General features: G+C 42.2%; 1 protein-coding gene across 1 annotated transcript; it reads right to left on the bottom strand.

Annotated features, from left to right (window-relative positions):
- Positions 1 to 370: 370 nt before the first annotated feature.
- LOC124031582 (mitochondrial import inner membrane translocase subunit Tim17-A) lies at positions 371 to 13,926 on the bottom strand. The gene is made up of 6 exons (XM_046343001.1): positions 13,775 to 13,926; positions 8,147 to 8,246; positions 5,952 to 6,015; positions 5,714 to 5,842; positions 5,261 to 5,371; positions 371 to 1,186 (listed from the first exon to the last, which is right to left on the bottom strand). The coding sequence occupies exons 1-6, from the start codon at positions 13,798 to 13,800 to the stop codon at positions 1,113 to 1,115; spliced, it is 504 nt and encodes a 167-aa protein (XP_046198957.1). The 5' UTR covers positions 13,801 to 13,926; the 3' UTR covers positions 371 to 1,112.
- Positions 13,927 to 14,371: the final 445 nt, after the last annotated feature.

Genomic DNA, 14,371 nt, shown 5'->3' with positions numbered 1-14,371 from the left:
GTTAAGAACAAATTATTATTTACAATGACGGCCTAGGAACAGTGGAACAGTTCTGCCTATTCAGGGGCAGAACGACAGATTTGTACCTTGTCAGCTCGGGGGTTTGACCTTGCAACCTTCCGGTTACTAGTCCAACACTCTAACCATTAGGCTACTCTACCGCCCCCAGTACATCTCATCCAGGAGATGTACTGGGTGTGCAGGCTTTGCTCCATCCCTGCTGAAACACAATCCTAAAATATGTTTAAGAGCACACTCAATAACCATACACCAACAAAGACCATTTCAAATATTTTCAGTGTGAAAAAAGTTTAAGGGGAAATAAAGTAGCACTTTGTGATAATTTGAAAGTTAAACAAAAGCTACAAAATTACATTTTATTTGACAACTTTTATTCTTCTGCCATTCAGACAAGTTGTATCAACCCCTTTCATGAGGACCACTGAGCAATTGGTGAGGTTTGAGGTCATCCTTTGCCAGCAGTAATTTGCTTCTCTCTTGGTGTTAAACTATAAAGCATTTAATTATCAACTACCAAAAAAATAAATAAGTCATTATAAAACCTAAGATTTCAGGGACAGCATAATGAACATTTGCCTTTTAATACCGTTCAATGAAATACCAGCCTAGTTATTTCATTTACAAAACGGCACGCACAAGCACAGGATACGATGAACAATAAGGCAAATAAGCAATACATGCCAAATACATGCAGAAAGCCTTTATATACACATGAAAGACATGATACAAGTTTGATAGAATCAATCTTTGAATGGACATTGACAGCCATGGCACTGAGCTTGACTCAACACCAGCTCTAGTTTATCTGTCACACTTGCAGGGTATACATGCATGTATGATTGCACAAACCCACAAGCTTTTCCCTCGTTCAGATATTTTAACCGATTTAGGGGTGAACTAAACACAACTGACAAGGCTGAGGATGGTATAAAAGGCAAATCTGTACATCGGCTCTGGAAAAAAAAAGTGTGAATTTGCCCTTCAGTTCTCTGACCCAGTCCATAATGTTAGGTGCAATTGTAATTGCGTAAAAATTTCCTCAATTTCCTAATTGTAACTTTAAAAAAGGCCTAGAGGGTGAGAGGAACCTCTCACTGGTACTGTCTGTAGTCTCCTCCATAGGAGGGGGCAGGCATGGGGGCTGGCTCCTCAGCAAACTGGGGACCTATAGAAAGGGAAGAGTTGAGAGATGACATCAGAGATAATACATTAATAAGACGCCTTGGCAGTAAGCAGTCATTCGTCCATGTTCAATATAAATAACACTATCCAATTCAAGATGGCGGCAGGGCAGTTTTGCTGGAAGTGTTGTGTCACACTGTTTTTTTCAAGTGTGACAAGTTTTTATTACTTAGCAAAACTGTTATAGGCTGCGAGACTTGTCATTAAACAACAGACAAAATATAAAATCCTACAGGATCAAAGCCTTAAATTGACATCTGCTGTTTTTTTCAGGAGATCAAGCAGGTGTGGTGCCCTTCCTGAAAGTCGAGAGAGGATACATCTGTGCTGTGACTGACGGTCCAGACACATAGATGCTCTTCGATGGTCAGGTTTTTTTATTTTATTTTTGAAATCTGTGTTTCGCCATTCTACCGGAATCTTCTGACTCCACTCCTACCTTGCTGTGCGGTGGAAACTGGAGGTCGGTATCTGCGCTGTGACATAACGTCAAGATGCGCTGGGCTTCCTAGCCCAGGATACCCCTGCTGGGTGGACTAGCCACTGTGCCCGCTCTGCCTCACTGTGCTGTAGCCTACTGCAAGGCGACTGGGTGCACTGACCAGACCCACACATTGGGCGAAATACATGTCAGTACATTCCTGCAGCGGCTGTTGAACGCGCTGACCGTTTTAAAGGAAAGAACGCTCGGGCACACACTTGCTTTCTAACTCTACTAGACCTGTAGGAAACAGCTTAACATTTTTAGGGAATTTAAGGTTTCAAAAGATTGACTCAGAATATTTTTATTTATGTTTTTGTGAATTGTTGGATTCAGTGGTAAAAAAAAGTTTATTTTTGTTCAAATGGTTTTAATTGCTGCTTTACATGGGTTATGGCTCATTGCAAAGTCTAAATGATCAACAACCAATCTCCCTAACCCAGAGATACCGCTACACCCTATGTTAACTGATGGTATAGCAGCTGTAGTCTTTCAGAGAGATCACATTGTGTTACCATTTGACTCTTACTGTGACATGCTCAAAAAACTCTCATCTACAGGGTTTGGTCTGGCTAAAAACTTTGCTGTATCAGACGACTGTAGATTGGATTGCAAGCTCAAGGTCCTCAACGAGATCATAACCGCCATCGATAAAAGACAATACTGTGCAGCCGTATTCATCGACCTGGCCAAGGCTTTCGACTGTCAATCACCTCATTCTTATCGGCAAACTCAACAGCCTTGGTTTCTCAAATGACTGCTTCGCCTGGTTCACCAACTACTTCTCTGATAGAGTTCAGTGTGTCAAATTGGCGGGCCTGTTGTCCGGACCTCTGGCAGTCTCTATGAGGGCGACATAGGGTTCAATTCTCAGGCTGACTCTTTCCTCTGTATACATCACTGATGTCGCTCTTGCTGCTGGTGATTCTCTGATCCACCTCTACGCAGATGACACCATTCTGTATACCTCTGGCCCCTCTTTGGACACTGTGTTAACAAACCTCCAGAAGAGCTTCAATGCCATACAACTCTCCTTCTGTGGCCTCCAACTGCTCTTAAATGCAAGTAAAACTTAATGCATGCTCTTCAACCGATCGCTGCCCACACCTGCCCGCCCGTCTAGCATCATTACTCTGGACGTGCCCTCTCGGTTCATAGTCAAATTAAATTTTAGGCAGTTCGGTGAGCAGGCATTCCTGCATGAACTTTATGTATGCAACTGGGATACGATTGCACTTATTCCAGATATCGAAGAGGTATTCTCCTATTTTCATTCTATAAACACACCCCTCTCAAAAAGTACCAGGTAAGAGGTAGAGACAATCTTGTTTACAGGTTAATTATCTGATTTGATCCAAAAAACAAAATACACCATGGGCCAAAGCCAGAAAGGGTAATTCCCAGACTGAATGGCAGTTATTCAGGGCACTGAGAAATAAGTGCACCGTGCTAATACGGAAATACAAATCTAGCTTCTACTACGAATCTACCAAGGCAAACCTCAATAATCCGACGAAATTATGGAAAACCATTAAATCCATGAACGCTAACACAAACTCCTCTGGTCTTGCGCTGAAATTGACCTCAAATTCATTGGATGTGACTGCGAAGAATAAACTTGACATGTTTAATGAGCATTATGCTAAAGCTGGGCATTTATTTGATAATGAACTCCTTCCTAACATCTCAAATGAGGCGGTGAATGAAACAGCCACTTGTCGGCCTATGGTTAATCTATTTCATTTTACTGAGACTGAGCTTTCAGAAGTTGTAAAGGAACTCAAATCTATTAATATTAAGAAAGCAGCTGGCCCGTGTGAATTAAACACGTATTTTGTCAAAATTGGTGCAGAGATCATTGCTGCCCCTCTCACTCATATTTTAAATATTTTATTGGCGAGTAACACCATTCCAAAAGTCTGGAAAGCAGCCTATGTCACGTCACGCCTTTACATGAAGTTGGAGATCCAGTTGGATAACTATCGTCCCATATCTAAATTGTCTGCTTTGGCAAAAGTTTTAGAAAACCTTGTGAACTCACAGTTGAAAGACATTCTTCATAATTACTCAGTTTTATCTCAATTTCCTTCGCCTCCAACCCGTTTCCATGTGTGGAACGGATGTGGGTGGGGCTAGGTCTACATAAGGGTGCTAATTTTTTTTTAAATCACAAAAGCTCTGACAAAGGCCGTGAGGCCGATACGTAAGCTTATTAAAGATCAGTGATACTATCAAGAACAGTGTGCGGTTTCCTTTTTCATTCATCTTGTTCAACTGTTGCCATGCACCTGCAAAAGGTTTGCTCAGATGTGCGAGTGCCTTTTGAATTTTGAGAGCCAAGTACAGTACAATTACTGCTGTTAGTAAGGTTGTAGGTGATATTCTAGATGCTCAGGACATCACTTTCTATTAACTTATCGAAGGCCTTCGACACTGTTGCCATGCCCAGCTGTTGAAGACTAAAAAAGGTTGGTTTAAGTGTTGATGCATTGGATTGGTTCCAAAACTACCTTTCTGACAGAACACAGTGTGTAGCTCAGGAGGGTATGAAATCTGAGTTTCAAAGGCAGCTTTTCCAATTGAAACTTGGGCTCAATGAAAGGAAAACAAAGTTTATGGTTTTCTCTTTCCTTAAAGGAAACAGATGGACTCACTTGCAAATTCGAACTATAACAGGCCAGCAAATTGATAGGTTTCCTCCTATAAGTATCTTGGGATGTGGTTAGATGAAAAGTTGAATTTTAAACAGCACATTGATAACTTGACTACGAAACTGAAGTTGAAAATGAGTTTCTATTTCATGAACAAATCTTGCTTTTCAATGTAAGTCAGAAAATAACTTGTTCAAAGCACTTTTTTTTTTAAATTCAGTGCTGGATTATGGTGATATTGTCTATATGAAGGCCTCAGCAAGTACCTTAAACTCTGGACACAGTTAATCATGGTGCTTTAAGATATATTACAAATGCAAGTTCAATTACCCATCACTGTGATTTGTATGCTATGGTGCAATGAACCTCTCTCTCCACCAGGAGGCTAAAGCACTCCTACACTTTTGTCAACAAATCATTGATGGGACAACTCCCATTGTATCTCTGTTCCTTACTGACCAGATCAGTCACTCAATATAGTCTTCGTTCACAGTTGCCACTATCCTTGTATGTTCCTAAGGCTAGAACTGAGATGGGACCATCTTTTCCCCATAATGCCCTGTCATCCTGGAACATGCTTCAGAAGGTTGTAAAGTAAGGGGAGTTAGTGTCCTTGCCTGTTTTTAAGACTTTGATCGACAACACCGTTTGTGATAACTGCAGTTGTTTCTAATCTTCAATTGTATCTTTAACTTGTGACACTTTGTGTTTTGTGTATACTCTGTATTCTGTCATGTTTTATGGACACGCTGCTATTTCCCGGTTTTGCTTTCTTGCCAGGCCGTCCTCGCAAAAGAGGTTTTTAACCTCAAATGGGTTTTACCTGGTTCAATAAATAAAACATTTGCACTCCCTATAACCCTTCATTGTAGCCCTGTAAATCAACTACAGAACAAGACAGCATTCCTCAGAGAGGCACACTGACCAGTTGGGAACTGTGACGAAGCAAATCTAGTGAGCAGGATTCCAGCTCCCTCTATCAATGCCAGTAGTATACCTCCCATTGCAGCAGAGCCTACCATGGCCACTGGTCCATCTGAGGACAAACAATAAAGGAATCAGTACAACATAGACTAGCAATTAGTCTTTACAGTAAATCAACAAAAAAAACTACATTTACATTGAACAAACACTGGGTCTACGTGAATGCCCTGAATTTACAAGCCCATGTTGTATGTTAAGCATGCGGAAATACATTAAGTGTGTTCAACAAGGAACCAATGGTGAACTTTGTGTAAAAGTTATTGTAAGATAGCTGTATAAAGGCAATTTTGTATGTATGAGTATGTGTGTGAAAGTGTGACAGAAAAACAGCACGAGGGCCCCTTCTTCACAGCAATGCCTGTCTTAAAATGTGAATTATTAAACTATCACTCACTTCTTGCTGCAAGGATGGCTCCAGTCATGGCCCCGCTTGTGATGGAGTTCCAGGGGTCCTCTTTCCCCCGTACCTTTACCAACCCACAGTCAATCATGGAGAAGAGGCCTCCCCATACTGCAAAGCTACCTACAATACAACATAACATAATTCACGTGGTTTCAGACAGAGCAAGGAACAATGACTTGCAGTCTGAGAACAAAAGAGCCAAATAAGCTTGAACTTGACGTGTACTTACCCCCCAACTGTGGGGCTCTGGTCTTGATGGCTGTCATGCTACCTTTCAATCTGTGGCTCATCCCCTGAGAACAAAAAGAAGATGGCATCAAAACTCCTCATTCTTCACACCTCACTATGCCCAACCCATTCAGCACAGTACAAATTCAGTCAAACAGTTCTCCAATTGACTTAACTTTTCCTTCATATCCCATAGGCTAGCTAAATATAAAACACAACATGCAAAATTTTAATTTAAAAAAAAAAACAGAGTTACAGTTCATATAAGGAAATCAGTCAATTTAAATAAATTAATTAGGTCCTAATATATGGAGTTCACATGACTGGGAATACAGATATGCATCTGTTGGTCACAGATATCTTAAAAAGGTAGGGGCGTGGTCAGAAAACTAGTCAGTATCTGGTGTGACCACCATTTGCCTCATGCATGGGCGACATCTCCTTCGCATAGGCCTGTAGAATGTTGTCCCACTCCGCTTCAATGGCTGTGCGATGTTGTTGGATATTGGCAGGAACTGGAACACACTGTCGTACACGTCGATCCAGAGCATGTTCATGTTCAAACATGCTCAATTTGTGACATTTCTGGTGAGTATACATGCTGTCATGTAAACATCTTCCTAGCGTGAATTAGTTTCCAACCGTTCTGATTGTGACGGTATGCTATGATATTTCTCCCAGTATGAAAAAGATGCCAGTTCAATAAATGCATGCCATCTCTTTATGTGGATGGCTGAGCACATGCAGATGTTTCTCTCACACCCTCCCTCAAATGCGAAAATCTTGTGTGTGAAGCAAATCCGCGTGCCCACATCTGCCAATCAATGGATGCCAGGAGTATTGACTTTGACCAATCACAAGCTTGTTGAGGTGTGAGGTCAGCATGTAAATACACAGAATCGCATGTCAAAGTGCTGAGGGTTATGTGAGGAGATTTTTTGCCATTGCACGTTTTCGATTGACAGTGCATACATTTCTTAGTTAGCTAGCTATGCAAACAAGTTAAGACTGCACACCTCTAAGAACAAGCCAAACAGCTAATTCTGCTTGTTACCTAGCCAAATCCAGGGTGAGGGGGTGTGAGAGAAACAGCTCCACAAGCTCAGTAATCCACACAGACGCGTTCAATTATTGACTGGAAACATTTTCACGCCATCTATATTTTTACATGACACAGGCCATGGGGTGGTGGCGGATGAGTGGCACGACAACTGGCCTCAGGATCTCATCACGGTACCTCTGTGCATTCAAATTGCCAACGATATAAAGCAATTGTGTTCGATGTCCGTAGCTTATGCCTGCCCAACCCATAACCCCACCATGGGGCACTCTATTACCAACGTTGACATCAGCAAACCGCTCGCCCACAAAACGCCATCCAAGCTGTCTGCCACCTGTCCTGTACAGTTGAAACCCGGGATTCATCTGTTAAGAGCACACTTCTACAGCGTCCCAGTGGCAACCGAAGGTGAGCATTTACCCACTGAAGTCAGTTACGACACTGAACTGCAATCAGGTCAAGATACTAGTGTGGATGACGAGCACACAGATGAGCTTCCCCGAGATAGAATTCTTGAACCAACTGTCAGAAACTTTGATTGTGCAAACCCACAGCAGTTTCATCAGCCGTCCGTGTGGCTGGGACGACAACAAGGTGAAGAAGCCGGATGTAGAGGTCCTGGGCTGTCATGGTTACACGTGGTTGTGAGGCCAGTTGTACGTACTGCCAAATTCTCCAAAACGAAGTTGGGAGGCAGCTTGTAGTGGAGAAATGAACATTCAATCATCTGGCAACAGCTCTGGTGTACATTCCTGCAGTCAACATGCCAATTGCACGCTCCCTTAAAACTTGAGACATCTGTGGCATTGTGTTGTGTGACAAAGCTGCACCTTTTAGAGTGGCCTTTCATTGTCCCCAGCACAAGGTGCACATGTGTAATGAACATGCTGTTTAATCAGTTTGTTGAAATGCCACACCTGTCAGGAGAATGGATTATCTTGGGAAATGCTCACTAACAAGGATGTTAACAAACTTGTGCACAAAATGTGAGAGTAAAGCTTTTTGTGCGTACGGAACATTTCTGGGGACTTTTGTTTCAGCTCACGAAACATGGGACCAACACTTTATATTGCATTTATACTTTTGTTCAGTGTAATTTTGCACATGGGGGAATTTATTGGCATGGCTGAACTTACTGCAGGTGAATTTCTAAAGCCCTTGACAGCCTGGAAGATCCCTCCTCCAATGGCCCCCATGGTGAAAGCACCCCCACAGTCGTCCACGATTCTCCACGGACTGAAAAAACACAGTATGGTCAATGAACACACACAGGCAGATAAACACACAGGTCTTTACCAGTTTGCTTCAGGATCATAGGTGCATTTAAATGCATGATACATAGCTAGCTAGTGTAAAGTAGCCTGAAGGCTTGTGTCAACTGGCTATTAAAAGTGTGGGATTGCCACCTAGTAATGTTAGATAACGGTAGGCTAGTGTTGCAATGTACACCGGTACCACGGTAATATCACGGTACCAAAACGTCATGATACATATAACAACATTTTAGAATTCCATAGTACCGTTTTATATGACACTACCACACTTTTAGGCTCTACCGATCCAAAGATCCAGCTGTCGCCTGTGATAAAAATTTGTTAAGCAACTAGTCTCTTGTATGCATCCAAAAATGCCCACATTACTTTCAGGCGCAGCTCACGTGTGGCAGCTGTGATCAGCCAGACTCATCCCCTACCAGTCTTTACTCAAAGGTTCTCTCTGTCCATTCTTCCTGCGCATCTACAGTGCATTCGGAAATTCAGACCCCTTGACTTTTCCCACATCATTGTTGTTATTCAAAAATTGATAAAATTGTCTCTGATCCTCATCAATCTACACACAAAACCCCATAATGACAGCAAAAAATAGTGTTTTATTTTTTTATTTTAGCAAACTGTAATATCCTATTTACATAAGAATTCCAACCCTTTAATTCAGAACTTTGTTTATAATTTTTTTTTTTAATAGTACCACTCCCCCCAATTTCATGGTATCCAGTTGGTAATTACAGTCTTGTCTCATCGCTGCAACTCCCGTACGGACTCGGGAGAGGCGAAGGTCGAGAGCCATGCAACCTCTGAAACACAGCCCAGCCAAGCCGCACTGCTTCTTCACACAATGCACACTTAATCCGGAAGCCAGCCACACCAATGTGTCAGAGGAAACACTGTACACCTGGCGACCGTGTCAGTGTGCATTGCGCCCAGCTCGCCACAGTCATTGCTAGAGCGCGACAAGAACATCCCTGCCAGCCAAACCCTCCCCTAACCCGAACAACGCGGGGACAATTGTGCTCCGCCCCATGGGACTTCCGGTCGCAGCCGGCATCATTGCACTGCTATTTTCAGGTCTCTCCAGAGATGTTAGATCGGGTTCAAGTCCAGGCTCTGGCTGGGCCACTCAAGGACATTCAGAGACTTGTCCCGAAGCCACTCCTCAGTTGTCTTGGCTGTGTGCGTAGGGTCGTTGTCCTGTTGGAAGGTGAACCTTCACCACAATCTGAGGTCCTGAGCGCTCTGGAGCAGATTTCCATCAAGGATCTCCCTGTACTTTGCTCAGTTCATCTTTCCCTCGATCCTGACTAGTCTCCCAGTCCCTGAAGCTGAAGGTTTGGTGCCAGGTTTCCTCCTGACGTGACGATTGGCATTCAGGCCAAAGAGTTCAATCTTGGTTTCATCAGACCAGAGAATCTTGTTTCTCATGGTCAGAGTCCTTTAGGTGCCTTTTGGCAAACTCAAAGCGGGCTGTCATGTGCATTTTACTGAGGAGTGGCTTCCATCTGGCCACTAACACAAAGGCCTGATTGATGGAGTGCTGCAGAGATGGTTGTCCTTCTGGAAGGTTCTCCCATCTCCTCAGAAGAACTCCAGAGCTCTGTCAGAGAGACCATCAGGTTCTTAGTCACCTCCCTGACCAATGCCATTCTCCCCCGATTGCTCAGTTTGGCTGGGCGGACAGCTCTAGGAAGAGTGTTGGTGGTTCAAAACTTCTTCCATTTAAGAATGATGGAGGCCACAGTGTTCTTGGGGACCTTCAGTGCTGCAGAAATGTTTTGGTACCCCAGATCTGTACCTCGACACAATCTTCTCGGAGCTCTACGGACAATTCCTTCGACCCCATGGTTTGGTTTTTGCTCTAGCATGCACTGTCAACTGTGGGACCTTAAACAGACTAGAGGTCGACCTATTAATCGGAATGGCTGATTAATTAGGGCCAATTTCAAGTTTTCATAACAAATGGAAATCGGTATTTAAGAACACATTCTTATTTTCAATGACGGCCAACAAATGGTGGGTTAACTGCCTTGTTCAGGGGCAGAACGACAGATTTTTACCTTGTCAGCTTGGGGATTCAATCTTGCAACCTTACAGTTAACTAGTCAAACACTCTACCCACCTGCCTCTCATTGCACCCCACGAGGAGCATGCCTGTTACGTGAATGCAGTAAGCCACGGTAAGTTGCTAGCTCGCATTAAACTTATCTTATAAAAAACAATCAATCATAATCACTAGTTAACTACACATGGTTGATGATTTTACAAGTTTATCTAGCGTGTCCTGCGTTGCATATAATCGATGCGGTGCGTATTGTCCTTGCTCCAATGCGTACTGTCCTTGCTCCAATGTGTACCTAACCATAAACATCAATGCCTTTCTTAAAATCAATACACAGAAGTATATATTTTTAAACCTGCAAATTTAGCTAAAAGAAATCCAGGTTAGCAGGCAATATTAACCAGGTGAAATTGTGTCACTTCTCTTGCGTTCATTGCACACAGAGTCAGGATATATGCAACAGTTTGGGCCGCCTAATTTGCCAGAATTTTACATAATTATGACATAACATTGAAGGTTGTGCAATGTAACAGGAATATTTAGACTTATGGATGCCACCCATTAGATAAAATACGGAACGGTTCCGTATTTCACTGAAAGAATAAACGTCTTGTTTTCAAGATGATAGTTTCCGGATTTGACCATATTAATTACCTAAGGCTTGTATTTCTGTGTGTTATTATGTTATAATTAAGTCTATGATTTGATAGAGCAGTCTGACTGAGCGATGGTAGGCACCAGCAGGCCCGTAAGCATTCATTCAAACAGCACTTTTGTGCGTTTTGCCAGCAGCTCTTTGCTGTGCTTCAAGCATTGCGCTGTTTATGACTTCAAGCCCATCAACTCCCGAGATCAGGCTGGTGTAACCGATGTGAAATGGCTAGCTAGTTAGCGGGGTGCGCACTAATAGCGTTTCAAACGTCACTCGCTCTGAGACTTGGAGTAGTTATTCCCCTTGCTCTGCATGGGTAACGCTGCTTCGAGGGTGGCTGTTGTCGATGTGTTCCTGGTTCATGCCCAGGTAGGGGCGAGGAGAGAGACGGAAGCTATACTGTTACACTGGCAATACTAAAGTGCCTATAAGAACATCCAAAAGTCAAAGGTATATGAAATCAAATGGTATAGAGAGAAATAGTCCTATAATTCCTTTAATAACTACAACCTAAAACTTCTTATCTGGGAATATTGAAGGCTCATGTTAAAAGGAACCACCAGCTTTCATATGTTCTCATGTTCTGAGCAAAGAACTTAAGCGTTAGATTTCTTACATGGCACATATTGCACTTTTACTTTCTTCTCCAACACTTTGTTTTTGCATTATTTAAACCAAATTGAACATGTTTCATTATTTATTTGAGGCTAAATTGATTTAGTATTATATTATGTTCAAATAAGTGTTCATTCAGTATAGTTGTAATTGTCATTATTACAAATAATAATTATTCTTTTTTTTTTAAATCGGCCGATTAATCGGCAGCGGCTTTTTGGGCCTCCAATAATCGGTATTGAAAAAAATCATAATCGGTCGACCTCTAATACAGACGGGTGTCTGCCTTTCCAAATCATGTCCAATCAATTGAATTTACCACATGTGGACTCCAATCAAGTTGTAGAAACATCCCAAGGATGAACAATGGAAAAAGGATGCACCTGAGCTCAATTCCAAGTCTCATAGCAAAGAGTACTTATGTAAAGGTATTTCCGGGGGATTTTTTGCAAACATTTCTAAAAACATGTTCTTGCTTTATCATTATGGGGTATCGTTTGTTGATTGATTTTTAAGTTGGGAGTACTGTGTGTATGTTTGTGGGTGAGAGAGTGGTGTGTGTGCTTGAGAAAGGGAGACAGAGTGGCTAAATCCCAAATCCCCCTCTGCCCTCGCCTCTTTCATTTGCAGAAGTGTCCCAAAGCAGAGGGAATGAAAATTATCGAGGGTGTAGGGGCTAATTAGCCCCTCCGGTAGGCACTTTGACTGAGCCTGCAACGCTGCCGGCTTCATAGCGAAGTGGAATCCCATAAGACACGGCGTCATTTTTTGGTTTGCACAATTTCACACAAAATAATGGAGTGGCGTGCCTATTTATACGACACGTGTATTTGTTTATGTATGATGTCGAGACTTGACACGTTTAACAAATCAAATGTTTAACGGTTACTGAGGTTTATATTTCGTAAAACGACGTTCATTTGAATTTCTTGCTCTTTTTATTACTGAAATGGAGAATATGAATTGCATCCCTCAAGTCCCGAGTGTGTTCCGAAGTTGATCGGTTTATTGATCTCCTCACCACTCTCTGGAAGTCCCCCACGATTTCGTCAGCAACACGTGACCTCCGACCGTGTTGGTAGGGCGAAAGCGGTGGTACCACCAAGTGTGTGAGGGAAAGTGTGTGTGTATGTTAACTGAAGAGTAAAGAAGGATTCATACTGTGTTTTCCTCTTACTGCCACAAGGACATGCATAATTCATTGTATGTATATTCCTTCCCCAATACATGTCAGACATGCTTTTAAGTTATCTACCCAGTAGGTCCCTCAGTTCCTCTGGCATTAGCGTTTTAACTATCCCAATGCCCAAGAGGCACGGAGGCAGCCTTTAGTTATTATGTCCCCAGCCTCTGGAATAGCCTACCGCAGAACCTGAGGGGGGCTAAAACTGTGGACATATTTAAACGATATCTTAAAACATATTTTTAGTTTTGCTTTTCCTTAGGGTGCTTTTAGTTATTTCTTGTAGTAAATATTTCTGCTTTTATTTTACTTGTTTTTTTGCTTCCTGTAAAGCACATTGCTTGCGTTCCATGTCTGAAATATGCCCCCTTCCCAATTGTATCGCGATATTTGGCATGATATCGTGACAACAATAGTAGCAAAGTTGTGCTAGTAGGTTAGTCACCTTGCTACTGTAGAATCTTGAAAGGTAGCTAGTAACACAGCACATTATCTGAGCAACTTTAGCCCTTGAAATTGCTGGACTAACGGTTATCATTAACTTACTATCGGTGTCTGATAATTACTTCATATATATGCTTTCGTATGAGGGAGCTTGCAGACGTGTCGTTACATCATACATTGTAAATTGATTGAGCTAGCAACAGGACTAACTACATGGGCATTAGCTAGTTATTAAGCAAATGTGGGAATTATTCATATTAATTTGTGGTGAATGATGTGTATCACACAATGTACACGTGAAATTACAGCTAAACGTTTGACATATCAAACTGCAGCGTCTGAACGCTCAGCAAGGTCACTGAAGTGGGCTAGCAACTCAGCTGGCTAGCATCTTCGGAGTCGGACGGTTTAGGGGTTTAAAATATTCGTTTGGATTAAATATATATTTCATGTATATTTTAACAGATTATATGGCTGTGCTGTTACGACACCAGCAACACTGTGTTGCAATTTAGTTCACAAGATGCTTTCACTCACCATGGCTCCCGTGCGTATTCCTCCATTTTGTTCTTTCACTGTTCCCTTCTGACGTAATTGCCGCGTTCAAAACAACTGGGAACTCGATAATGTCTGACTTCAGTGCATTCATTGCCGCATTCAAAACAACTTGGAACTGGGAAATCTCCGACTTCAGTGCGTTCAGGACTGGGAATTTCAAGTCAAAAGCTCGGGCCTCATTCGAGAGCTCTGACTTTCCAACCTGAGATCACTGACGTCATTATTTGACCTCGTTTTTTTAGAGTTCCCAGTTATCTTGAAAGCACCAAACAACCGAAGGAAGATGACGTTTTATTTTTTTAAATGTTTAAATTGAACCTTTATTTAACTAGGCAAGTGGGTTAACTGCCTTGTTCAGAGGCAGAATGACACAGTTTTACCTTGTCAGCTTGGGGATTTGATCTAGCAACTTTTCGGTTGCTGGCCCAACGCTCTAACCACTTGGCTACCTGCCACCCAAACATCACAAAATAAATAAAAACGTATTTTCTTTGTGCATTATTTTATCTTTATTGGGGCTTTACAGAAAAGACTTGGTTAGTTGAATCCTTTGTAATTCCACTTCACAATGGCTTA

The sequence above is a fragment of the Oncorhynchus gorbuscha genome, linkage group LG03 (genome assembly GCF_021184085.1).
Source record: "Oncorhynchus gorbuscha isolate QuinsamMale2020 ecotype Even-year linkage group LG03, OgorEven_v1.0, whole genome shotgun sequence".
In the NCBI taxonomy this organism is placed as follows: Eukaryota; Metazoa; Chordata; class Actinopteri; order Salmoniformes; family Salmonidae; genus Oncorhynchus; species Oncorhynchus gorbuscha.
Note: the sequence above shows the minus strand (reverse complement) of the source record. Positions and strands in the feature narration are given on the sequence as shown.

Excerpts from the sequence above, each read along its gene's own strand:
- LOC124031582 (XM_046343001.1), bottom strand. The coding sequence starts at position 13,800 with ATGGAGGAATACGCACGGGAGCCATG. Across the intron at positions 8,247-13,774 it reads GAATACGCACGGGAGCCATG|TCCGTGGAGAATCGTGGACG; the intron begins GTGAGTGAAAGC and ends GTGTTTTTTCAG. Across the intron at positions 5,372-5,713 it reads AGCCATCCTTGCAGCAAGAA|ATGGACCAGTGGCCATGGTA; the intron begins GTGAGTGATAGT and ends GTTTGTCCTCAG.